This window comes from Elephantulus edwardii, unplaced genomic scaffold (assembly GCF_000299155.1).
Source record: "Elephantulus edwardii isolate Elephantulus edwardi_28Jun2011 unplaced genomic scaffold, EleEdw1.0 scaffold00032, whole genome shotgun sequence".
NCBI classification, from domain to species: Eukaryota; Metazoa; Chordata; class Mammalia; order Macroscelidea; family Macroscelididae; genus Elephantulus; species Elephantulus edwardii.
The window spans coordinates 120,099-147,133 of record NW_006399782.1 but is presented as its reverse complement, the minus strand read 5'-3'; the positions used below and the strand labels follow the sequence as shown (position 1 = coordinate 147,133).

General features: G+C 34.7%; 1 protein-coding gene across 1 annotated transcript in view; it reads left to right on the top strand.

Moving 5' to 3' along the window:
- ACAP2 (ArfGAP with coiled-coil, ankyrin repeat and PH domains 2) overlaps nucleotides 1-27,035 on the top strand; it is a 188,410-nt gene that overhangs the window by 137,670 nt on the left and 23,705 nt on the right. The window contains exons 9-14 of the mRNA XM_006884177.1: nucleotides 1,974-2,048; nucleotides 8,773-8,885; nucleotides 17,976-18,027; nucleotides 19,568-19,668; nucleotides 20,373-20,478; nucleotides 26,540-26,748. Of these exons, the coding sequence (XP_006884239.1) occupies nucleotides 1,974-2,048; nucleotides 8,773-8,885; nucleotides 17,976-18,027; nucleotides 19,568-19,668; nucleotides 20,373-20,478; nucleotides 26,540-26,748 (656 nt within the window). The remainder of the gene's footprint in view (nucleotides 1-1,973; nucleotides 2,049-8,772; nucleotides 8,886-17,975; nucleotides 18,028-19,567; nucleotides 19,669-20,372; nucleotides 20,479-26,539; nucleotides 26,749-27,035) is intronic.

Here is a 27,035-nt window from a genome sequence, read left to right as displayed (position 1 = left end):
CAGAGCTATTTACCTGAAGGGAAAAAAAGATATAATACAGTTTTTAAAGGAATGATGTGATTATGCAATGATGTGATTATGCATCTATCAGTAAATATCACAAATTATTTTAATTGGAAATTACTTGGACATTTGTTTTTCCATATTCCTGCTGATATTTGCTTTTCTAAAAATTCATTTATCAGGTACATACTAATCAGATGTAATGGGAGTATAAAGATATAAATAAGACATATATCACAGCATAGTAGATTAGCCCAAATGGTTATTATTCCAGTAAATAGGGGTTAAGGAACCTGATGCCTTTCTCATTATATAGTACATCATCAAATACTATTTCCCTGATGGAAACAAAGTAGTCTTTTCTGAAGGAACAAATAAGGAAAGAGGAATTTTAAAATTTCATTAATTCTTAGGCTTTTAAATCAAACTCTCAATTTTATACCTTGTTTGTATGAATGGGCTTTATTATTATTATTATTATTGCTATTGCATTGTCCTATCTCCATACCTTTCCAGTCTATATGCTTGGAGGCTGACTTCTGTTAGGAGAAATGTAACATCAGGATTGGAGGTAGACTTATCAACACTCTGTGTTATGCAGATGACACAACCCTTGCTTGCTGAAATTTAGGAGGACTTTAAGTGCTTGCTGCAGAAGGTTAAGGACTGTAGCCTTCAATATGGATTGAAGCTCAATATCAAGAAAACAAAGATTCTCACCACTGGGCCAATTGGCAGCATCATGATGGATGGTGATGAGATTGAGATTGTTCACAGCTTTAGTTTGGCCCTACAATCGACACTCTTGGTACCAGAAGCCAAGAAATAAAAAGATGAATTACCTTGGGAAAGTCTGCTGTCAGAGACCTCTCCAAAGTACTGAAGAGCAACAGTGTCAGTCTAGAGACTAAGGTGCACCTGATGCAGGCCATGGTCTTTGCAATTACTTACCATGCATTGGAAAGCTGGACAATGACTAGAGATGATACAACGAGAACTGATGCTTTTGAGCTGTGGTGCTGGAGAAGATTATTGAATATACCATGGACTGCTAGAACAAACAAGTTCATCCTACAGAGGGTGAGACCAGGATACTCCTTGGAGTTTGCTCCTTGGACACAGGGGTTCTGAAGCTTCGTCTGCCATACTTTGGACATGTTGACCAGTCCTTGGAGAGGGATATCATGCTTGGGAGGATGGAGGGACAGTGAAAGAGAGGAAGACCTTCAATGAGATGAATTGATTCAGTGACTGGAGTAATGGGGGTAGGTGTGTCAGAGACAATAAGATTGGCACAGGATAAAGCAGGGTTTAGGGCTGTTGTACATAGGGCCAACCATGAGTTACAGGGAACTTGATGGCACATAACAACAAGCAACAACAATTATTATTTACTATTATTGCTTTGGTTTTTCTTTTTATCTAGTGAGTTAAATTTTATTTTAACATTAGTGAGCCAACTGGAAAACATACAACAGTTGATTTATTGAAAGTCTCTGTTACGGTCAACTAGTGAGAGCTGGCCACATTGACATAGTTGCTCCTTTTTGCTAGTTGAGGGATGAAGGAAATCACCAGTATCTCTTCTTTCTGTATGTGATTATTGTGACTGCCAGAATTTGTTGGATGGATCAGCAGGTAACTTAAGCTAAAGCAGTTTTCCTTAGTCAGGGATTGAACATGCCCTCATTGTGACACATGTTTGAAAAGACCTCCTGCTGCATGTGCTGGCATGTGACTATACTTGGAAAGGTTTTCCTTGGCAGAGATACTTTTGTATATTGAATTTGATACCAGGAAAATATCATTGTCTACTTTAAAGTGTAATCAAAATGTCTTTCAGAGTCAACTCATCCGGACTGCCCTCTTGCTAAGTTTATGTGTTAAATGATTTGTGAATATATATTTTTAAATCATGGATTTTTATTTTGACTTTTATGTCTGTCCATTCCCTCACCCTTTTTATATAGTTGGATCGACTGGTTGTGGATGCAGCAAAGGAGAAAAGAGAGATGGAGCAAAAACATTCCACCATTCAACAAAAGGTATCTGAAGGGGAGAGTTCAGGAGATTAATCCTCCTTTTACACAAATGTTTGAGTATTGATTTGGCAATGTACATTGTATTGGAACAAATCCTTTATGACTTGCTTTACTAGTTGTGTAAAAAATTCATCCTCTGTGAAAATATTTTTTCAGACATTAAAGTATGCATTGTATTACTCTTTCAGAACAAATGTATTTGAAAGTTGAGCTCTAGTTAAAGGTGAACCCTTAGTTAGAACTTAAAATATTACCCTTAGTTTCCATTAAGATGCCACCAGTCCTTGTGTGTGCACGCTGTGCCAATGTGTGTGTGTGTGCACGCGCACGCGTGTGCTGTGCATGTATGCACGTCAGGGTCAATGTATGGTTTTGATCTTAGAGGTGCTATAGTTAGTTACACTAAGGCTCTCTCTTGCCTCCTATGTGATGCTGAAACCTCATATTTCTGGTTGATTCATCTAAACCGAGATCAACTAATATTTTAAATATGCTTGTAAAAATGAGAACTTAAATTTTAGACTAGCTTTTATATTTGCATGATAAAAGATTTGAGGAAGATACACCTGAGACTCAGCCTAATAATATTTTCTCATATATGATCAGTGTCCTGGCACTGCTTTAAGGAATTCTTTTTTTCTTAGTATTGTCATAACTATTTAGAATTTAAAATTACAATAACCTAAGTATTTTATAGATATATCAGTGAAAATAATGAAAGAGAAACCAGTAATAAAAGTATGAGCACTTTTATTTTGTGGTGAGTTATTTAATGCTCAAGGAGAAAGGTGTTTAAAAAAGAGAAGATATGCCATTTGACCATCTTTTAAATGACCTTAACCCTGGATTTTCTGTAAGTGAAGTTCCTTTCACTTCTGTTTATATAATTTACTTTAATGACATTGACCTTAAAGGATTGTTAAAATTTGAGGCTAGTCATTCATAATTTAGATGAAAGATCTTATTTATTTATTGATAGTTGAAATTTATAATATGCATCCTTTAAACAAAAAAAAATCTGTACACATGAAGGATTGATGGGTTATTAAATCTTAAATTAACTTCTCTGACTTTGAACTTACCTAACTGCTTTTCTTTAAAGAAGTTAATGCTGTTTTTGCTCATTTTGAATATTTGTCATTTTTCTGCCCTTAAATGCTGGCACAGGCTGCATTACAGGTAAAACCTGTCCTCTAACAAGGGGAAATGTCTAATGTAGTTATTTGAGTTGTTCAGGAATTTCTGAAAATGTTGAAATATTGTTAAGAACATTTCTCTTTTTGGTGACTTGAGTGAAAGTTTATGGAGTAAACCGATTTTCCATTCAATAATTCATATACACTGTGTTTAATGACATTGATTGCCATCCGTGTTTTCATTTTCACTCATGCTTCTTTCTTATCCATTTTTGGCTTTTGAATTTTTTTTCCTGGACAAAGGCTACCCTTTTAAACATGGACACTTAGTTCTGAAGAGTGTATGCCTCTCCAGTGTGACTCTTCACCTTCTATACTTGTTTATTGCTTTACTGAAAGTGGAGCCATGGATGATTTCAGATCTAGGCTTAAGGGGTGAATAAGGACCATAGTATGTTATGAACATCATTATACAGGCCTAATTTGGAAATATTTCCGGTTTGGCTCTAGACCACCACAATAAGGTGAATTGGGTAGTAAAGCAAGGCAGAGGAATTTTTTAGTTTCCCAGTATGTGACAGTGTTATGTTTATGTTAATATATACTGTACATAGTCTATTAAGTTTTCAGTGGTAGCAAGAAACATTTTCAAATATTATGAGAATTACAAAGATGTGACAGTGAGACATGAAGTGAGCACATATTGCTGGAAAAATGGCACCAGTAGGACCTGCTCATTACAGGGTTTCCCCCAAACATCTACTGTTAAAACTCCAATATCAGCAAAGCATAATTTGAAAAGGAAGCTCAGTGAAATGAAGTATACGTTTTGGGATATGTGCACACAACTGCTGAGTTGGCAAGGTTCAACATGAATAGGTAGCACTAAATTGTTCTCATTGTGTTAGACCATACTTGGCAGCATTATGTCAGAATTTCTGCTGCTTGTTGCATTATCTGTTGTATTTTGTTGTTGTTGTCCTGTGCTGTTGAGTCACTTGCGACTCATAGCGACCCTATGTACAACAGCCCTAAACTCTGCTCTGTCCTGTGCCAGTTGCACTGTCTCTGATACAGCTATCCCAATTACCCCAGTCACTGAATCAATCCACCTCATAGAGGGCCTTCCTCTCCTCCGCTGTCCCTGCACCCTTCCAAGCGTGATGTCCCTCTCCAAGGACCTCCTTACAACATGCCCAAAGTATGTTAGACGGAGCCTCAGAATCCTTGCCTCCAAGGAGCATTCCGCTTTAACCTTTTCCAGGATGAATCTGTTTGTTTTCCTAGCAGTCCATGGTACCCTCAATACTCTTCTCCAGCACCACAGGGCAAAGGCATCAATTCTCCTTCTATCCTCCTTAGTCATTGTCCAACTCTCTGATGCATAACAAGTGCTTTTTAATTTTGCCAGAGTGGTAACTGTATACTAATATTTCATTGTGGCTTAATTCATACTTAATAACTCATGAGGTTGAGTACCAATTCCTATGCATATTGGTTATTTGGATGTCTTCTTGTGAAATTTGTTAGTCATTGCCCATTTCTCAATAAGGTTACCTAACTGTGGTCAGATTCTTCCTGTATTCTGAATGTAAGGCTTTTTAGGGATATGTGTCTTCAAGGGAGGTCTTGTGTTCTTATTTTGTCTTCTCCAGTTCTGTGACTTCTCATAATCCATCAGATCAAGTTGTTGAATAATTGGAAATCTTCACGTATTCACATATTTATGAATAGTGCTCTTTTGTGTGTGTTTTGTTTAAGAAATCCCTCCAAATCTTAAGATCATGATGATGTCTTATGTAGTATCTGCTAAGTATTTATACCTTTGTTTTTTAAGTTTAGAACTTTTGTCTGTTTGTACTTTTCTTGTGAAAAGAGAAGAAGCTTCCTTTCTTATTGGTAGCCAGCTGATTCATACTTAATTATTAGAAGTTTACTTTTTCCTCATTTCTCTGCAGTGTTTTGTCTGTTACATTTCACATTTTCATACTTGTGTGGTGTACTTCAAGTTTTTTCCTTCTGTTCCATCAGCCGTTGTGTCAAATTGTGCCATGCTATGTTGTCTTAATTATTTTAGATTTAGACTCTCATGTCTGATAAATCAAAGCCCCTTTGTTACTCAAAAGTGACTTTGTGTAGTTGGCATTTTGAATTTACATGTTAAGTTTCAGGAGCAGCTTTTCAGTTTCCATAAAAATAGCTTTTGGTATTTTGGTTGAGATTGTATTAGGTTTGTGAGTCAATTTGGGAAAGAATTGAAAAAATGTTTTATTATGCCGTTTAATCTATAGGCTTAGTATACTTCTCCATTTATTTATGCCTTTATAATTTTCTTGAATAATAATTTTAGGGGTCTTCCTAACCTATTGTAAATATCATCTTGAAAAATATTTTTATTGTTTGTTTTGTTACATAACAAATTGAATAAAACGTTATGTTTCTGTAATGGTTTTATAACTAATGACATAGATGAAAGGGAGCACAGTAACATGCTAGGCTGGCTGTTAACCAAAAGATCAGTAATTTGAGGCCCACCCCCCCATATATTGTGTGAGAGAAAGATGTGGCAGTCAGTTTCCAAAAGATTATAGCCTGCAATACCTGATGGAGTAGTTCTGTTACAGTCTGTTGCTTTGGGTGAGAATCTACTTGATGGCAGTGGACATAATGTTGCCGAACTGTTTTTTTAATACTAATTTATTTCTGTATTTTTTTGACCATCTGTTGACACAGTTGTATTATCTGTAAATGATAACAGTTTTGTCTCTTCCTTATCCTTTACCTTTTTGTTTTCTTACTAACTAGGAACTTGAACTTGAATGGAAGTGGTGTGGTAATAATGGACCTTCTGGCTTGTTTATAATTTTAAAGGGAACGTTTTATTAGGTTCTTGTCCAACCTTGACCAACCTTGATTTTGCCTTCTCTTCTCTGGGTGTCACACCAAAGTTCAAGTTCATTTGTTGAGGCAAATGCCCTGAAGGTGAAATCTGGCTTCAGTGCTTTTTTGGCTGTCTAAGGCTTCCCAGTTTCATTTACCCCTTTGAGGCAAGCTCTGGTGGCCTAGTGGCAAGAAGGTGTACTGTAATCCCAGAGGTGTACAGTTCAAATCCACCAGATGCTCTGCTGGAGAAGGAGGAATAATCTCCTCCTGTACCAGTCAGATCTGATTTGACGGTGTACACACACACACACACACACACACACACACACACACAAAATTAAAAAACAAAACACATTTACCCCTTTGATTTTGAGTATTCTTTTCTGATTTATCAGATTACTAATGAGTTTAATGTGATAACAACTATATATTTTATCCAGCATTTATTAGTTACTTTAATTATAAAATAATGTAATTTATCATTAAGTGTTATAAAATAATAATTTATACAAATATTAAATTGGAGATTATTCATCTAAAGAATTATATATCAAAAAACTGCAAAATATTTGCAATGCATAGCACTCTTGAGAATGTATTATTTTATGTTTTAGTGGCAGTAAAATTATTTTAAAAATTGCTGATATGATTAATGAAACCTTTATAATGATGCCAAACTAAATTATATCTGTGGATAATTTAATTATGTCTGAATAATTACATTATAACTTAAAAATAAATTTTAAATTAAGATGTTAAAGTTTTTTATTTTTTTTCTCTAAGAAAAGAATGTATTCATTTACAGAATCTAATTCATTTGATTATTTTCAATTAACATGTATTTTCTGTGGTTAACTTTTGGAAGATGTCAGTACCTTTAAAAAGTTGTGAACTTAGATTATTTCTTATTTCTATCTTAATAGATTCCTAGTTTTGGGAGGCTTTAGGTGACCTCATTCCACCCTTCCTCTAATATAACACCTCACACCCCAGCATTTTTAGCAGGCTTCCATGCAACATCTGCCAAAGTATTTCTTATGACAGGATGTCCACTATCCTCTTGTCCATTCTAATTTTGATCATTGCTGTAAGAGTGATTTTGAAATTTCTCAGACTTTTAAAAGTTTTTTAAAAAAATACCAGTTTTATTTCAGTTATTTTGTAAATAAATAGTTTAAATAAAAGATTATTGATTTTTTTTAAAAAAATTATTTTATTTTATTAATTTTAATGATTTTCAAGGACCATGAATTCTTTTAGGCAAATTGAAAGTTTGAATTGCGTGGGATAGACAGTAGAGAAAGACTGAGTGAGTATGAGATCTCATAAACACATAATCACTACATGCCTAACTCAAATTATGGACTAGAGTTCTTCTTTGCAGAACTGTTCTGTTTTAGGGGGGAAACATTCACTGTTGAGTCTTTATCCAATTTGTGAACTCAGTTTTGCTCCAGACCATGGAGTTATTAATCCTACCAGCTCAAATTGTTATTACGGTAGTAATAGGATCATTGGTGGCATAGTGGTGACATGATCAGCAGTTCAAATCCACCAGGTGCTCCTCAGCAGACATGTGGTGTCTCCTCCTATTAAGATTTCTCCTGTGAGAATCTGATGGTCACTCTCATAGTAATAAATTCAGAAAATATTTGCAGATTTTAATAATCCCAATTAAATATAACTATAGGTCCTTTCAAGGAGCTCTTAGTGGTGTAGTGGTTAAGCAGTTGCTTGTTCACAAGAAGTTTGGCTGTTTCAAACCCACCGTGGGTGAAAGATGGGACAGCTTGCTTCTGTAAATGCTACAGCCTTGCAAACCCTGTAGGACAATTCTACTATGAACTGTAGGGTCTACTGTGATTCTGAATCAACTTGACAGCTGTTGGGTGGTTGTTGGTATACACTCTTTTGGAAGTCTCTGGGTATTGTAAACCACAGCTGACAGAAAGACTTTAAGTTAAGTTTATGTTCACCCAGGCACCAGGATGCTCTGGCAGTTTGCTGTTTGGATACAAGCAGCCACTAACAATGGAACAGGGCACAGTCTCCCCTGACACACATAGGGTCCTCCTGAGGCAGAACTGACTCAGTGGCAGCGTTATTTTTTTTAAGTGCCTTTCAAAATTTAGCACACACTAACACTTACAAAAGGAAACATTTATAAACAGCATGGTGTTTATTCTCTGTGGTGGCACAATAATTAATAGTTTGATCACGAAGTGAAAGGTTAGCAGTTTGAACTCACCGGTTGATCCTTTGGAGAAGGATGTGGTAAAGCTCACATCTGGGAACACTTCCAGACCTGGAAACCTTGTAGGTGGTGCTACTCTGTTGTAGGGGATCACTGTGAGTTACAGTTGACTGACTCCACAGGAGATTTTTGTCTTTTTCTATGTGTATAACTTTGTGGCTTTAAGCAGATTGTATATGCAGTGTTTACATTATTTTCTCATTTAAAATGTATTTTAATTAATCTTTTATGCTTTTGTGTCATGATAATCTAATAGTAAAAAAATTAAAATATGTTAATATGTTGGCGAATTCTTCAATTACTGAGCATTTTGATCTCTGCCCTTTATTATGAATAATGTCATAGCTTTTAATACAAAGTGGTTTTTCTTTTGAGTTATGTCTGTAGGATACATGTATTGGTGAGGAAAATTAAGTCAAATCATGTGAATGTTTCTATATGTTATTTCATCTAGGATTTCTCCAGTGATGATTCTAAGTTAGAATATAATGTAGATGCTGCAAATGGCATTGTTATGGAAGGATATCTCTTCAAACGAGCCAGCAATGCCTTCAAAACTTGGAACAGGTAATATTTTTCATATACTAGTTTTGAGACTAAGTCCAAAGTTTTCTGACTTTGCCTGATTTTTTCACTCTTTCCTTCATAATCTTCTATATTCTCAATTGATAGTACTTTCATCCCCCTCATCCACTGAAGATGCCTTTCTTTCTCTTAGAAGAGAGTAAAAGATGACAACACTAGTTCTAAAGCCTAAAAGTTGAGCAAAGTTTAGGTGAGAAAGCCAGTAAAAATTTCTGTAATGCTTCATTGTATATAACAAACTCATTACAATAAATACATGTATGTGATTCATCTCCCATATTTGTTCTAAAATAGTTTTGATTGTAAATCATATAATCAATATAAGGGATAAATAGAAAAAATGGGTGTTTTCTGTTCTTTCTTTTTAGCTCTTTCACTGTCTAGTATGTCTACATTCGTTTACTTAGTTTGAACTTTAGTGAGTAATCCTGATCTTTTGAACTTGGCAATAACTGCAATTAAGATATTTAGGAAATGGAATTATAAAGTGCATGATTACTTGATACTCATTTATTCTACTCTTGTGGCAACTAGAAACTTTGGATTTTTTTTGCTCAAAGAATTTTTATAGAACATATGCATCCAGTAAATGTTTACTAAGTAAATAAATGCATTACATTTTTTTACTGTATTTTCTCTCTTTTAAATAAAATAAAGTGAAGTAATTTCAGAAATTAAGGCATGAAAAAGAAGATTGGGTTATATCAGGATAATCCTTGTTAATATCAGTGATTAATCTTTTATTCAGGGTTACCTTTTTTGTGGGGGAGAAGTGGTCAGGAGAATTTTTATACTACTTTGGCTTTGATTAATAGGTGTACTATTTTATATTGACTAGAATGCTTATATTTATTACTTAAACAGTATGAATTCACAGTGATAGAGAAGGTTAGGGTTTTAAAAATGGATATTAGCAAAAGAAACAATTTTTTGGTATGTTTAATTTAATATATATTCTTGTTAGTTTAAATGGGAATTACTCATGTTGCATTCAAGTGGTTTCCCTGTGTGCTTATTTTAGTTTCTTGATGGTAAGATCAGTATGGGGCAGGAATCCAGTTTGGAAGTTGTCTGCAGCAGCCAGATTCTACAGAGGCTTGTTTGCTGGTTCTGGGGAGGATTAGGGTAGAATATTGACTCACTAATGGGTGTGAGAGGATGTGATGCGGCCTCCTAATTAAAAACACCTTTGGGCCCTAGAGTCTGTGGCCCTCGGGCCTGATTTTAATTGTTTTTGGCCAAACATTCTTCTAAGTGGGATAGTACTGGTCTGTCCATTTGCTGTACAGAGGTAACTCATGTTTGCTGTGATGCTAAATACTGTGACACTGATGTGTCAAATGTGATAATGGTTACCCACAGTGGACAGTGTTTGGTGGAGCTTCCATAGTAAAACAAGCTTGGAAACAGGAGTGGCATCCAATTCCAAAATGGCTTGCCTCTGGAAACTCTTAAGAATGTGGAGAAACTCTTAAGAATGTGGAGAAACAACGAAAGATATACAAGTATTTAGGTCTTTCGTTCATAGGGTTGCTGTGAGTCGTCTATGACTCAACAGCACTTAACAGCAACAACAAACAACAAGATAAAGAATTTTAAAATGTCAGTGATTATTGATCATTATTTAGCATTCAATATTATTGTTATTGTTGAATGTTTAAAGTAGGCTAACATTTGCTATATTAGAAATAATTTTCCTTGTTCCAGAGTGAATATAGACTATAAAGAATAATTATTATATTTTACATCAAGCTTTTTTGAATTTTATAGAGCTTTCTTTTTTATATTACATGACTCCTAGAAGGATTTATTTATATGCTCTAATGAAATAGACATTGTCTTATATAAAAATGAGAAATTAAAAAAACTTTAAAAATCTCTCCTGGTAAAGTTCCCTAGTCAGAGTAGGAGGTTAAAGGGAAAAAATTGATTGGAGGTTAGCACTGGTGGCCTAGTGGCAAGAAACTGCGTTGCAATCCCAGAGGTGTGCTGTTCAAATCCACCAGATGCTTTGCTGGAGAAGGAGGAATAATCTCCTCCAGTACCAGTCAGATCCGATTTGATGGTACACACACACACACACACACACACACACACACACAAATAATAAAATTTAAAAAAATAAAAAAATAATTATTGGAAAAAGTGTGTGATTGGTAAATCCTTATAATAAATAATAATTATCTAGTCCGAAAGTCATGACATGGTCTTAGAGTTGAATTTTCACTTTCAGAACAACTTACTTAAAATTTAACGCATTGGAAATACAGTAAATCTGTAGGGATTGTACCATATATTAAGAACAAAGGAAATGAGCTTCCTTGCACTACTTCAGTGAGAGATGTTCCCAGACATCAGAATGAACCACAGTGATTGTTGGTGGGAAACTACATGGCCATTTAGGGCAATAGGAGAAAGTGAATGAATTTTGATTTAAGTAACATAATAATGGCAGTTTATCTATTGGCATAGATCCTAATATGCAACTAAAATCAATTTGTATGCTGAGCAAATAATTTGTGAAGCTGGACTTTATGGAGAGGAGTATAGCATCAGGATTGGAGGAAGACTCAACAACTTCAGTTATGCAGATGACACAACTTTGCTTGCTGAAAGTGAGGAGGTTATGAAATGCTTGCTGCAGAAAATCAAGGACTATAGCGTTCAGTATGGCTAACCTATCAACATCAAGAAGACAAAGATCCTTTCCACAGGTCCAAAAGGCAACATTACGATAGATGGAGAAAACATTGAAGCTGTCGGTGATGTCATCTTACCATCAGCACCCTTGATTCCAGCATTCAGGACATTAGGAGACATATTACATTGGACAGGTCTGCAGTTAGGGACCTTTCCAAAATACTGAAGAGCAGTGACATCAGTTTGAAAACTAAGGTGTGCCTGATTCAGGCCATGGTCTTCTTAGTCACCTGCCACTCATCAGAGAGCTGGATGGACAATGAATAAGTATATTAGAAGAAAATTGATGCCTTTGAGATGTGGTACTGGAGAAGGATACTGGATATCCTGTAGATTGCCGAAAGAACAGCAGATAAGTCCTGGAAAGGGTGCAGCCAGAGTACTCCTTGAGGCAAAGATGCAAAGCTTCATCTCTCATACTTCGGACATGTTGCTAGGTGAGGCTGTTTCTTGGAAAGGGACATCCTGTTTGGAAAGGAAGGCCCCTAGTGAAATAGATTGACACCGTGACTTCATCAGTGAATTCTATTGTTTCAGAGATGATGAGGATGGCACAGGATAGAGCAGGTTTCAGATTGGCTGATCATCGGGTTGCTATGAGTCATACATGACTCAGTGATACCTAGCAACAACAACAACAACAAAAATCAAGTAAGAAGTAACTTACGTTTTCAGTGTATAGAGTTGCGATACTATTTGGAAAATGAAAAGGACATAAGACTGCTTTTTAAATACTTTTTAAATATAAATCTATATATAGCAGAATGACAGTTAATTGATTAGGGTCAAAGATGATGAAAGTAAAGGATCTTGACAGTTTTAATTTTCAGCAAAGAAATCAATGAACAGAAAGATTATGTTACTCCTCTGATGTCACAGCTGGTTTTTTAATAATATTGGGACACCAAAGCGGAACACCTAGCTCTTCTTACTCAAACTCCTTTTAAGTGGATGGAGAAAGGAAAAATTTTTTTTTACATTTTAAAACTTGTTATTGAAGTTCCAGAATATTTGTATTTTAATAAAACATAACTTTAAAATACAACAAGAACTTTAATGTTTGAAAACCCTTTAATTTGCATTATTGGGAAAAGAGAACATGGATAGTCAATTTACTTTTCATCTACCTTTAAAGCAACTGATTAAAACACCTAGTGAAAATCAGAGTTCTTAAAAAAAAAAGCAGGAATAAAATGTTCAACAATGAAACAAAATTAATATTTTTTAAAAATATAAACTAAAGTTGAAACCTAACAATGTAAGTTTTTAAATCTAGGTTTTAGTGTAGTAACTGTGAGATTACTTTGTGTTAGGATCTTCTTGATTGAAATGTGGTTTGTTAAAAAAAAAAAAGAAATGTGGTTTGTTTTGCTTTTTTAAAAAGAAACTGTAAAAAGGAGAAGAAAATAATTATCTATAAAATGTTCTTTAGAATGCCCTGCTGATTTTTAATCTTAAAATGTGTACTATATTTAAGTTTTTTGCATAAGGTTTATAAAATACCTAATTCCAGATAAATCTGCAAATGATTTCTGTTTATTAGGCATTTTATTGTCTCCTCTTTGTCTATTTAGTTCTCTATCAGGCTTGATTTAAGATTTTCTCTTGGTGAAAGGTTGTGTATTTGTGATAGAGTTTGTGCCTTAACTTTAAGCATTCGATTTTTCACTTTAATATTTGAGGTTTTTACTTTTTTCAGTCTAGTAATTAATTGTTTTATTTTTTAGATTTCTTTTCTATTTGTTGTAGGGAATTTTTTATTACTGTAATTATTTTAAACGCTATAAAGAACCAAATATTTCACATTAGCCATTATCAATAATTTTATGTAATTATGCTGTGTACTGAAAAAATATCCCAGACTTTTAAAAAGTGCCTTCTTCCTGTGAAAAATGTGAATGTGTCAGAATTCCTAGAAAATTTTAAAACCATATCTTCATACTTTATAACTTACATTTTGAAAGCATTTTAATCTGAATTTTAACGTAATGTATAGTGTTATAGATATGTTTGCAGTAGCATAAGAAATAAAAGTTTTGCGCTTGTTTCTGATTGCTTTAAGATTCTCACTTTGCACTTTCTGTTAAGATTTTATCCATATATAATGTGTGTTTTTCTACAGGCACATCAAAATCTATCAAAATAATCATAATCAGGTCACCTTCTTGGTGTAGTCGCTGCATGTTAGGTTCTAATCAGTGCCTAGTGGATTGCTAGAAACCTGTATTTCCCTTTTGGTTTTGCAATTTTAGAAAAGATGAAAAAATTTTAAAAAAGTGAATGTTACTATCACTTACTTGATAATAAACTGGTAAAATTGGCAGAAAAGCTAAATTATTATTGTCATTGTTGAAAGGGAAAATATATTATCACAAGTAGTTTTTAAAAGAAGATAGTCCTAGGTGCTGCTAATATAGATACAAATATTGGACATGTTATTTGCTTTTCTTCTTAAGTTTAGTATACACACAGATTAATGAATATGATTAATGAATAAAGTTAGTGGTTACATAGATTAAAGAGAATTCATTAAAGAGGATTAGACATTACATGTGACCACAGAATTTTTCATCTGTCATTTGGTGTAAAAGGATGGGATGATAGGTTTATTTGGCCAGTGATATTGCATAATATCTTATGTACCCCCAGTTTCCTTATGAAAATTTTTATTTGTCTCTAGTGTATATAGATGTGCCCATAGTGATAATTTCCCTTAATTTTTTAGGAGCAGCTTATTAAGATGAGGAGAGTTACAATCTATATTTTATAGCCATGACCATAGAGGCAGAAAATAATAGTAGAGGTATGCCCAAGTGTGCTCTAACTTTCCATTATGTTCTGCGGCATGATTCCTGAAGACTATATGTGAATATTTTTTAAAAATTAGTGTTTCAGATTACTAAGAGTTAAAATTAATTGTATAAATGCATACTTACTTGATACATAAACAAAATCCGCAGGTAGTTGGATATTTTGTTAGGTTGTGGACTTTAGCTTATTCTTTTAATTCTTGTTTTATTTTTGTATCATGCTAGCCCTTTGCTTATTTTGCACATTTGCATTTTCATTCTTTTACCGCCTTTCCCTTATGTTTTAATCCTGCCCCATTTTTTCACATGACAGGAAAAAGCCCGATCATATCAGGTACCAAATGGCTTCTTTTCCCTGACTCCCTACCCTATTCCAATTTTCTCTTTGGCACGAAAAAGCTCATAATTAATCTGCATTTCAGTTGGATTACTTGCAATGGATGAAAGTCTCTCTAGGTTTTTAATTGGGAAGAAAATGTAAACATTATGTTTGAAGAGTGACATACCTTTTTAATTGCCCGGCTCCTAATTTTGTTTTCAATCAAAGTTAACAAACATCTATAATCACTCAGAGAAGATACAGTGAAGCAACGTGAAAACTTTGAGATCTTTATAAAGATTAAATCAACTAATAAATTGAAAACATCCTTAAATTATAATTTCCAGAAAAAGAAGCATATTCGTTACATTGAAAAGAAACATTATCAGTTCTGAAATTGTTTTACCATTTTCCTTTTTTATCCTTTGAGGAAATAAATTTGAAATAAAGTAACATACAATTTTGAGCATATGGTTTTGTTGAATATTTACCCTATGGGACACTGTGGGGAATGTGCACGAAACCCTCATCTTGTATAAGTTTAGTGATTTTTTTTTTAATTGTAGAGATTACTAAATGTTAGGCCAGCATTTTTATTCTATAAAAGTTATTTTTATAATAAAACATTTCTTGTTTTTCTTAAGAAAGCAAGAACTTGTCCTTTTTAGAAAATTGGCTTGTATTTTGGATTTGTAAAGGTCAGGTGGCTTAGTGGCAAGAAGCTGCACTGCAATCCTGAAGGGATGCTGTTCGAGGCCACCAGATGCCCTCTGGGAGAAAGATGGCCAGTCTCCTCCTGTGTGCTTAACTGCCTCTGAAAACCCGCTGGAGGGTCAGCTATGGGTTGGTTCCGACTCTATGGTACACAACAACAACACTCAGTTTCTGAATCTTGTAGGATATAATTTGATTGTTATCACCATGCTTTCCAAACTTTGTTTCTTTAGATCTATTTTTTGTGTGTGTGTGTGGTACCTTAAAATTCTAGGTATTGAGTGCTTAAAATATTAAAAATGTTCCTCCTCATTCTCTTTTATGTTGACCCTGAACTATTTATACATCTCATTTTTCTTTTTCTTGAGATTGTTCATTTTTCTTTTTCTTGAGACTGTTAATATGGAGTAGGGTTTTTTTTTTAACTACTAAAGATTATATTCCACTTTACTTACCTGATTAAAGTCTCAGTCAATACTAAATAAATGTAATTACTCTTTTTTTATTTTTTTAAAAAAAAATATGGTAGTGGAGAGGAGATAAATCTAGTACTTCAAAAGCTTTTCTACCTAGGATGCAGTATATGACTTTTTCTTTTGAGAGACAACAAACTAAACTTACCAAAATCAACTTGTCTTTCATAAATGTACAAAAAAAGAAAAAATACCAAACAGATGGCTTAGTGGGTAAAGAGTTGCACTGCCAACCCAGAAACAAGATTCGAATCCACCAGCTGCTTTGTGGGAGAAAGATGGACAGTCTTCCCTCATGTCATTAAAAGCATTTGAAAACCCACTGGCGTTTCAGCTGTAAATATGTTCCAACTCAATGGCAACTAGTTCTTTAGTTTTATGTAATTGGACAAAAACTGATGATGTTAAAAAAATCATCCTAAAGCACATTGATAACAAAGGGAACTGTGCTTCAGAGGTTAGTTAGATGATTGGCAGAGTTAAAATAATCGGAAGGAATGACCTTTGACAAAGAAGAGAGATGTTTACCCAGAATTTTGTTATTACTTTTAAAAGCTACTCTTCTAAGATGCAAGAAGACAAAATAAAGACTTTTTTTTTATCTGAGAAACTTGAAAAGTTTACATGGCTACCTAAGTGTTTTTCCATTGTACAGTAAAAAGAACTTGAAAATTTTCATCAAATTATGATCACTATTATAAAATACATGTCTTTTTATTAATGTAGTTCACACTAGTTCAAATAATTATTTTAAAAAACACCCTCACTTTAATCATTATCAGAGATTTTTTTCCATTGCATGTCATCCCATGTGGCAGGGCTGCACCATTTTGTTTGTAGGTGTTTCCTTTAACATTTCTAACCAACTATGTGTACCAAGCAAAAAACACCCAGAAGTTCTTCCTTTTCTAGCTTGCCTCTTAATGATTTTCATTTTGAGGCAATCCACCTAGCTTTGTCTAGATACTTACAATAAATCTCTAGTTTAATGGTAATACATTTTTAAGTGACAACAGGACCTAACAGTCTGACAAGGAAATTAAGAGAAAAAATAAAAGTCTCCTAATTATTTTCTTAGCCTTGGAAAATTAATTTTAAAATGAAAATTTTATGAGTTTTAGAATTTTTAATGCCTTACATTATTAGTATCAATGAAAAGGTAGAATATCTGCTAATAGATTAATAACTAATGTTTACATAGAAATCATCTCACATGAAACTAATTTAAAAATAATGACTCCGTTATTGTTTTACCTTTCATGCTTGATGAGAATTTTTGCTTTTATGAATGGCTTCTGGCTGTGATTTTTTTCTTTTTTTTGTAAGTCCTTAGGTCCATTTACTGTTTTTAAAAAACAAATTAGAATGAGTAAATATGCCATCCATAGCTTAGTCTTTTCTTCTAAAGAAGATGCACATAAATTGCTTGCCTAATAATTTATGATGATAAGCAGAATAATATAGTTGAATGACTCATCCTAGTAATAACTTAAGAGTATCTTGCTTTGAAGTATTTGATATGAATGTTAGCCCAAGTTTATTGCTGATTATCTCCTCTTTGATTATTTAGTCTCTTTTTAAAAACTTAAATAAGTACTTGATGAATTATCTGAAGGTTGAAGAGATCATATTTATTTAATTATTTACTGTATAAAATGGATTCTTTCTATTAATAATATAATTCAATATCTATAATGAAAACAATAATTTTTTGGGGAAAATTTTATTTATTTTGGTGGCACCTCAAAAAAAGCTATAGATTTTTAATGCTAAAATGATTATTACTTGATGATAGCCTAAAGGGTAACAGCTTTGGGAGGATATACGTTTATACCTTAAAACAAATCAAAATACAGTCATTTTATTTTCCTAATCTAAGTTTAAAATTATTTTTACTTTCACTGGAGTTTATTGGCATCAATTCATATAAAGCAAAATAAAATGCATTTGTCAAAACATGATTGATAATTTATTCCATTGCTTTCTCATATGTTTCATTTCTAGCAACTGCTGAGATTATACTTAGGAAACCTTAACCCTTTTTATATTTATTTAGACGCTGGTTTTCAATACAGAACAATCAGTTGGTTTACCAGAAAAAATTCAAGGTAGGTGTCTTTTAAAATAATTGAGAGCCTAGTGAATCCTCAATTTCTATTCCTTACTGGTTTGCCTTTTAGAGCATAGTATGCCTATGTACTCTCAGTGCCTTGCGTAGGTTCCCACTAAAAGGGGGTAAACTAATGGGCGGAGACTGCCCGTCTTTCTCCTACAGAGCTGCTGGTATAGTTGAGCTGCCTTGTTAAAAGTATTTTCGATTTTTAAAAATTTTCATTTCTTAGTTTTGCTCTGGTGGCATAGTGTCTAGAGAGTCACACTACTAACCCGTAGATAGTCCTTCTTTATGGGTGCTCCCGTGCAGTGTACAGCCTGTGAGTGATTGACAAATGACAGCCCAGTGGAGAGTCAGCTGTGAGTCTCAAGGAGCTCTGGTGACCTAGTGGGGAAGGGGTTGTAGTGGCAACCCAAAGACATGAATTCAAACCCACAAGCTTTTCCACGGGATAAAGACGGCCAGTGCGTTCCCATGGAGTTTACAGCCTCTGAAAACCCATTGGAGGGTTGGCTATGCATTGACTCTGACTGGACAGCAGTGTTGCTTTAACAAAATATGATAAATGAGTGGTTTTGAAAACACTGTTTTCTCATGATTTAAGAGGCTTAGAAGTATGAATTAAGGTACTCACACCTGCAGGAGCCTCTTTCTTTGAAAGATTTCTTTCAGTTTCTAAAGATCTGGCATTCATCGATTATTTGGCAGTCTCCCCATGACATTGATCTTCTTGTTTATGATTACGTGCTTCTGTACATAATATTTAAATCTTGGAGTTGGTTGGTTAAAGACACACTATGTACTGATATGATTACTTTCACATAAAAAAGAGAGTGGTTAGTAGATGGGATTACAGCTATCGCTTGAAAGGTTAGAATTTCAAATATGTATTTGGGGTGGGGGGTGAAAACAACATAATTTATAGCAAAAGAGTGAGACATATTTATTAGAAATGTACATGATGTGAAAGTGTTAAAAATAATTTTCTCTCTCCCAGCCGTTAATTTGAAACCAACTATTAGTAGATTCTCTAGCAGGATTTCAGAAGCTGTAAATTCTCTTGAGATTGTCCATTTCTCTCCCAACACAAATACAATAGCTTACAAGATAGAATTACCTTTATTAGTTAGACCTGTGTTCCATGACCATCATCTGTAATGGAAAATAAAATAGAAACGTTTAAACGTAGATTATTCCTTGGAGTATACTGCAGTATTCTATAGTTAGTTGGTACTACTAACCCAAAGTTGTTGCTTCACTGGCACTTTGAATCCAACCAGCTGCTTCACAGGAAAAAGATAGACAACCTCATCCTTTGTGATTTATGAGTAATGTTTATAAGAATTTTTGGAGCAGAGGTGGCCTAGTCTGTTTTGCTGTTAACATAAAAGGCCTTGCATCTCTGGCCTGCATATTCTCTTCCCGTGAAGACTTACAGCCTTTGAAGTCGGATGGAGTACCTTAATGAGTTGGAACTGGCTTGAGGCAGTGAGTTTTAAAAAGCTAATGGGGAAAACCTTGTTTTCTTATTGTAGGATAATCCAACTGTGGTAGTTGAAGATCTCAGGCTTTGCACAGTGAAACATTGTGAAGACATAGAAAGACGATTTTGCTTTGAGGTGGTCTCTCCAACGAAGTGAGTGCTTCTGAAGGATCTGAAAATTGCTTTTATGTTTCTATAGATGTAGCATGAGGAACTTTCCAAAGTAAATTTTAACTTTGACTCATGAGTATCTGTGCTAAAAATGATGGTGTTTTCAAAATGAAGTTAGTTAATTACTAATTGGTATAGGGAGCTCTGATGGCTTAGAGGTAAGGAGTTGTGCTGCTATTGCAGAGGTATATGGGTTTGAATCCACCAGCTGCTCTGAAACCCCACTGGAGGTTCACCTGTGGGTCAACAATAACAATGGTATTATTGTCAGAGACTTGGATAACTCCTACCTATGTACTATTTTCTCCAAAGTCTGTTCGCTATTATTGTTATGTCCATATGAAAAGTTTTTCAGCTGTCATACTGATGAAATGAAATAGTATTTCCATTTTCTTAAGAACTCTAATTTCATGTTTTGAAAACCTACCCAATAGGGAAAAAAAATAGGGTTATGTTTGTATGATAAGATTTAAATGTTTATTTTTAACTTAATGTGCAAAATGGGTAATGTATTATTATTAAGCAGTTTGTTTTATAAGGTTCGTTTCATAGAGTATTTTTGTCTTAAAGAATATTATTATTATTATTAAGAACATAATATATAACAAAGATTAAAAAATGTAAAGCTTGTGGAGTTTTTAATTGATTATTTTAAAGCCTGAGTACTGTATATTATTTCTTTTTAGAAGTTGCATGCTCCAGGCAGATTCTGAAAAACTGCGCCAGGCCTGGATTAAGGCTGTTCAGACCAGCATTGCCACTGCTTACAGGGAGAAGGGTGATGAATCAGAGGTTAGCATCAGTACTGCCAGTGTCTGTATTGAAAATACCATTTTAATTTCTCTCTTGACTTCAGTTATTCCTCTCGATTTTTCATTGTTAAAAATTAATAATTTAAAGCTTACTTTACCATTTGAGTATATTTCCATTATAATACAAAGTATGTTCCAGATTAGTATAAAACATTTTCCCCCAAAATATTTTATATTTTAGCTAATCATAAAATAAGAAAATTAGTGATGTGAATAATAAAACAGTGAGTGTGAAAGATAATAAAAATGAAAAGAGGCTAAAACTAAATGAAAAAGGAAAAGTTTCTTATTCTTAGCTGAAAGCTCTTTGGGGAGGGAAAGCTTGATACGGAGTCTTTGGTCATAGTCTGGCTTTAGCTTCCCCCAAAATTTACAAGCTCTTTATGGCAAGGCGCCGAGTAAGTGTTGATAATGGAACTCACTCACTACAACCTTGGGGCATCTGGTATGACAGTTGCACAGGTCAGGTGATAGCTGTCTGCGATATAGTAGACAGATTTAGTTGTTAAATGCCATAAAGTTAAGTACAACTTATAGCAACGTTTGACCTTTATTGTACCCTGCACCATCCTCATCATCCTCTACACATTTGAGTCCATTGCCACTGATGATCCATTGAGGAATTTCTTCTCCTTCACTGACCCTCCTACCTTTCCAAGCATGATGTCCCTTTCCAATAGCCTCTCCCAACAGCATATCCAAAATAAGTGATATGAAGCTACACTATCTGCCTCCAAGGAACATTCTTGTTGTATTTTCTCCTAGATATCACTGTTTGTTCTTTTGGCAATCAATGCATCAATTCATCTCCTGTCTTCCTTATTCATTGTCTAACTCTCATGAATAGCAGGTGATTGGAAAGACCATGGCCTGAAAGACCAGGTGCATCTTAGTCTTTAAACTGCCATCAATCACTGTTCATTAGGACTTTGGAGAGATTGCTGACAGAGTACATTGCTCCATAGATGTGTCCTGAATCTTATCTTAACCAACTTTCAGCTTCTAGATCAAGAAAGGAGAATAGGCATTTCATCAATGACCGAGTTTATGTGGACATTATTTTGGGGTACAAATGATGGGATCATTAGTAAAGGGTGTCTTGTGCAGGTTGCCTTTAATGTATTGGTCTCTTGAATCACACTCCAATCTGGACATTTTCTCTCCAACTTTGCTTTACAGCTGTTTGGACATTTCTCTATACAGGCATTCTGGGGATTCTTTTCTTTCCTGTGTTCTGTGTCTTCTTGATTTATCAAGAACCACTGGCATGCTTCTGCCAGTAGTTCCCTTACCATGAGAGATTTGTGAGTTCTTCTGTCTGAACATTTCTTTCTTCTGCTGTCACATTTGTTGATAGTTTGGATGTAGACTTTTTAGGTTTGAAAGAAGTATTTTGAAAAGTTTTAATTTTATAAGACCAACATTGACTTTCTCTTATATACTTCTTTCTCTGTTCCTTTTCTTTAGTGATTTTGTGCTGATCAATTCCTTAATGCCTTTGCATAGACCCACCTTAATATGTTCTTTATTTACTGATTTTTTTCAGACATAATTATTGAATAAGTTAACAATCTTGTTTTTATTAAAGCTCTGGTTACTAATCTTTTATTGCTTTCAAAAGATCTCTTTTCCAACTCCTTTGGTATTTTCCAGTTCTATTTAATTTTTCAATAAAGTTCTTTTTTAATTGTCTAAATATTTAGAAATATAAACTCACGGATTTGTAAAAAATTTTTATTTTAGTATTTTGTGTGTATGTAGCATCAAATCGGATCTGACTGGTACAGGAGGAGGTTGTCCCTCCTTCTCCAGTAGAGCATGTGGTGGATTTGAATGCATACCTCTGGGATTGCGGTGCTGCCTCTTGCCACTAGGCCACCAGAGCTCCCAGACTTTTTTTTTAAAATGGATACAATACTGAGCTATGAATCTTTGTTCAGTTTGATAACACTGGGCGATGTAGAGAATCCTGACAGACAGATCTCACCCAAAACAATTGGGTGGAATTGAAACTCAGGCACCAATGTTTTCAAAAGCTTCTGCGGCGATTTCCATGCACATCCAAGATTGAGAACCAACATCCTGAGGGCTTCCCTGGGCTATCTGGTAATCTCTTGATTATAAGCTGGGCACACAAACTCTTTAGAAGTTCTGAACACTTAGTTAGGGCCTTGTTGGTTATAGGTTTTAGTGAAGGCTGGACCGTTTTCTAGGACAACCAGAGCCAGGATCTTTGGAGACTTTTGGTTGGTATGAATTTAAGGAGAAGACTCCAGTCCCACCTGGGCTTGGAGCTCAATGCTGACATCAGTGTGTGTACGTACATTAACTTGGTCCACTGCATTCCCTTGTTCACGTGGCAGCATTAAGTCTCTTTTGATAGGTGAATAATATTCTGTTTAATATAAATACCACTTTTTATTTCTCTGTTCTTTGATGAATACCTAAGTATCTTTCAGCTGTTATAAATATGTTGCTATTAACAAAGATGTTCATGTATTTGAGCCTGCTTTTAATTCCTTGGGATGTGTATGTAAGAATGGAATTGCTAGATCATAAGGTAACAACACATGGGACTTTTAATTTCTCCATATTTTAACATTTATTTTCTTTCTTGTCTTACTATCTTGGTTAATAACCATCCGAGTAATCATAAACTGGTAGCTTGTGTATTTTAATTATTTATTTACATTTCATTTCTTTTTTATTTCTCTGACTACTTCTATTCAATGAAATATTTTCACATTTTTCATACAAAGTCAAGATTTCCTAAGTGTACTCAAACCCAAGGAGCTTTGATGGCCCGGTGGGTAAAGAGTTGTGTTGTAAACCCAAAGATAGGAGGTTTGAATCTGCCAGCTGCTCTGTATGAGAAAAATAGGCTGTCTCTTCCCTTGAAATTTATAGCCTCTGAAAACCTGCGAAAAGGTCAGCTGAGAGTCAGTTCTGCCGTCTTTCAGTTGTTCGGACTTATAGTGACCCTCCATGGGTCTCCAGGCTGTCAGTCTATATAAGGAGAAGACTGCCTATCTTTCTCCCATGGAGCACGTGGTGGGTTTGAACCACTGACGTTTCCGTTAGTAGTGTTACATAGTATGCCACGACAGCTTTTTACAAAATAAAAATAGCAATAGCTTATATGGCAGAGGAAAATAAAAATAGCAATAGCTTATGTGGCTGAGGAAATTTGAGCTCAGAATTCCAGCACTGCTCTGCTCTGTGTCCCAGGATGACTCATTTGTCCTGTATTTTATTCAGATTTCTGAAACTCTTTGAAACAGTCTCATTGTGGTTTGATATATATTTTCCTAATGACTAGTGAGCATCTTTTCATGTGCTTATTGGCTATTTAGTGCCTTCTTGGAAGAAATATTTGCTGTTTGCCCGTTTGTAGGTTTTATTTGGCTTTAACAAACAGGCATTCATTCTCTCACACTTTAGAAGGAGAATGCTGTTGTATGCCATTGAGTCAGAACTGACACAGAGCTGACCCTATGAGTCCTTGTGGGTTTTCACAAGCTGTAAGTTGCTTGGAAGGAGATTGCCTATCTTTCTCCAGTGGAGCAGCTGGTAGATTTGAACCACTTACCTTTGGGTTTACAGTGCGACTCCTTACCACCAGGCCATTAATGCTTCCTTAGGAGGATAGAGACAGATTCAAAGTGCTTGACTCTAGAAGGACCATGTCTCTTCTGCGCTTCTGTTCCTGGGTGGTGTGTCTTGGTATCTCTCTTCACTCATATCTGCTTGCTTGTTCTAACCTGTTCTCATTCTCTTCAAAAAACTTTTTAATTAGATTTCAAGATTTGCAGACAAAATTGATGTTTTATTCAATAATTCATATACATTGTATGTTGTGACATTGATCATACTCTCTACTTGGTAAGAGCAGTCTTCCACATCTGTCTTGTGGTTTCTGCTTTATTTCTCCTTCTTTCCTATCTCTTCTTGCCTACTGGGCTGTTTTATTGTTACCGCTGAGCAGTAAGAAGAGTTCTTTACGTATTTTGGATATGAATTCCTTATCATAGAGATAGCTTACACATATTTTATCCTGTTCTGTTGGTTATTCTTTCACTCTGTTGTTGGATTCTCTCTTTGACCTTTGCTTCTAAGTTTTCCACTAAGAATTTTAACTTTCGCACTAAAATCTTTGACCCACTCTGAATTAATTTTGATATTCAGTATAAACATTCATCTATAGGTTTGGGCTTTTTTGGATGTTGATATTCAGTGTGTCCAGCATTATTTTTTTTTAAACAATCATCTTATAATTGTCTGATAGTCTTAGAACTCGTACAAAAAAATCAACTGACCTTAAATGTGAGGATTTATTTCCAGATTCGGTATTCTATTCCAGTGACCTATATATACTTACCCTTATGCCCGTACCACACTATTTTTACTTAGTTTTAGGATGGATTTTTGTGTTTTTGTTATGTTTCGGGGAGGGGGGGAATCCAACTTATTGTTGAGATTTTGATAGGGATTTCATTTAATCTACACATCCCTTAAAAAGGATTGTCATCTTTACATTGTTAATATTTCTACTTGTTAAGCATAAGATATCATTCTTTCCAATTACTAGCTCTTCTTGAATTTGTTTCAGAAATGCTGTCTTAAGTTTCTTAACTCTCTGTGTAGAACACTCTCTCCTTTTGCCTTACCACTACCCCACACCCTAACAGTGACTTACTAGAGAAATTAGGCTAGTTATCCTAAAAACTTCTCTTTGCTAAGATTGCCTCCTAGGTGATGTATGTGCTTCATGTTGCAACAGGAGGTACATAATATACTTGGCTATCTCACCATTACTAATGCCAAGAGTAAACTTCCGTGTGAAGCTGAATTGGACACACTGAATCAGGGAGACGGCAGTAGGATCCCTCCATCATAGTTAAGTGAGCAGTGGTACTTCCGGGATAGAATTCCTGCTTTGCATTAGGAGATTTCGTGTTCAGTTCCTGGCCAGTGGACCTCATGTACAGCCAACACCCAGCACATCTGTCAGTGGAGGATTGCTTATGGAACAGATTTCTGTGGAGCTTTCAGACTAAGATAGTCTAATGATTTACTTTCAAAAATTAGCAGTGCAATGGCCTAATTTGCAGTTTATCCTCGGAAAGAATAAGATTGAGCAATTTTCGTTCTCTTGTGCACATGGTCCCTAGAAGGTGAGGGCTGACTCTAGATCAGCAACTTCCGCTGCACTGGAACTTACCTTTGTGCCATGTAATTACTCCTGAATTGAGTTTTTAGGAAGGCAAGAAAAGGCCAGATTATCTAATTACTATGTTCTAAAATACTCGTTTATTAAGATTAAGAAATTAACATTCTCATTTTAAGCAGTAAGACTTTTTATATGTCATATCAAACTATATATTTATATTTGGTCATTATTGCCAGGTGCACACAAGTACTTGTTAAATATTCTTTCTATAACCTTCATAAAATAATCTTTATTACTGATGCAGATTTTACTTTTGTGCTTTAAAATATTGAACCATTTTTTTTTACCAGCCTTTCCCCCCACCTTTTCCTCCTGGTTTAACTAATTACCTAAAGACTTATGTCACCTGTTTCACTCTTAATTATAATTATGTAATGTATCTAATTCTTGCTATTGAATCATGAAAGACCATACCTTTTTTCTCGTTATTCAAACTCACAACAGTAATTGAAACAACTTGCATACAGCTTATGCAATGTTTTGACAAAAACTTGGTATAAAGATATGATGATAATTTATTTTATTTTGGAATCTTAATTATCTCATGTCTAATTTCTTCTGTTTCTTACCCTGTACCTCAAGCTAATGTTCTCCTCAAATCTATTCATGCCACTGTTTTATCAGTTCTTATGTAATTTTACATGTTTATATGTTTTTTACCATTAATATAAAAGCTCATTGATAATAGACCAATTTTTAAAAGTCACATATTAGGTCTTTAATGATTAACTTATTGAGAACTTTTGTGGATGCATGTAGCATACAACATAATATTAGGATTTTTTAAAAAAATAATTCTTTGTTCTTTTAGAAGCTGGATAAGAAATCATCTTCATCAACAGGAAGCCTAGAATCTGGTAATGAGTCAAAAGAAAAATTATTGAAAGGCGAAAGTGCACTACAGCGGGTCCAGTGTATCCCTGGCAATGCCAGCTGCTGTGACTGTGGTCAGGCCGACCCGCGGTGGGCCAGCATCAATCTGGGCATCACCCTGTGTATCGAGTGCTCCGGAATTCACCGGTGGGTAATCCTGCCCCTGGTGAGGAACTTCTCCTTTTGAACAAGCAAAGGTTATGAATGACACATATCCTGTCGGTTAGAGAACCGTTCGCACTTTCCTTGCTGTCTGCACCATCCACAAAGTGGACCGTGTTCTGGTCTGTAAGACACTTTTGAGGACTTGGTTCATCATTTGTTATTAACCAGGTCTTTCCCTGTTCATATTAATGCTGAAGGCTATCTTAAAGACTACGTTACAGTGTTAAAAAAAAAAAGTAATTTCTATATATGTGCAAATAGAACAAGGA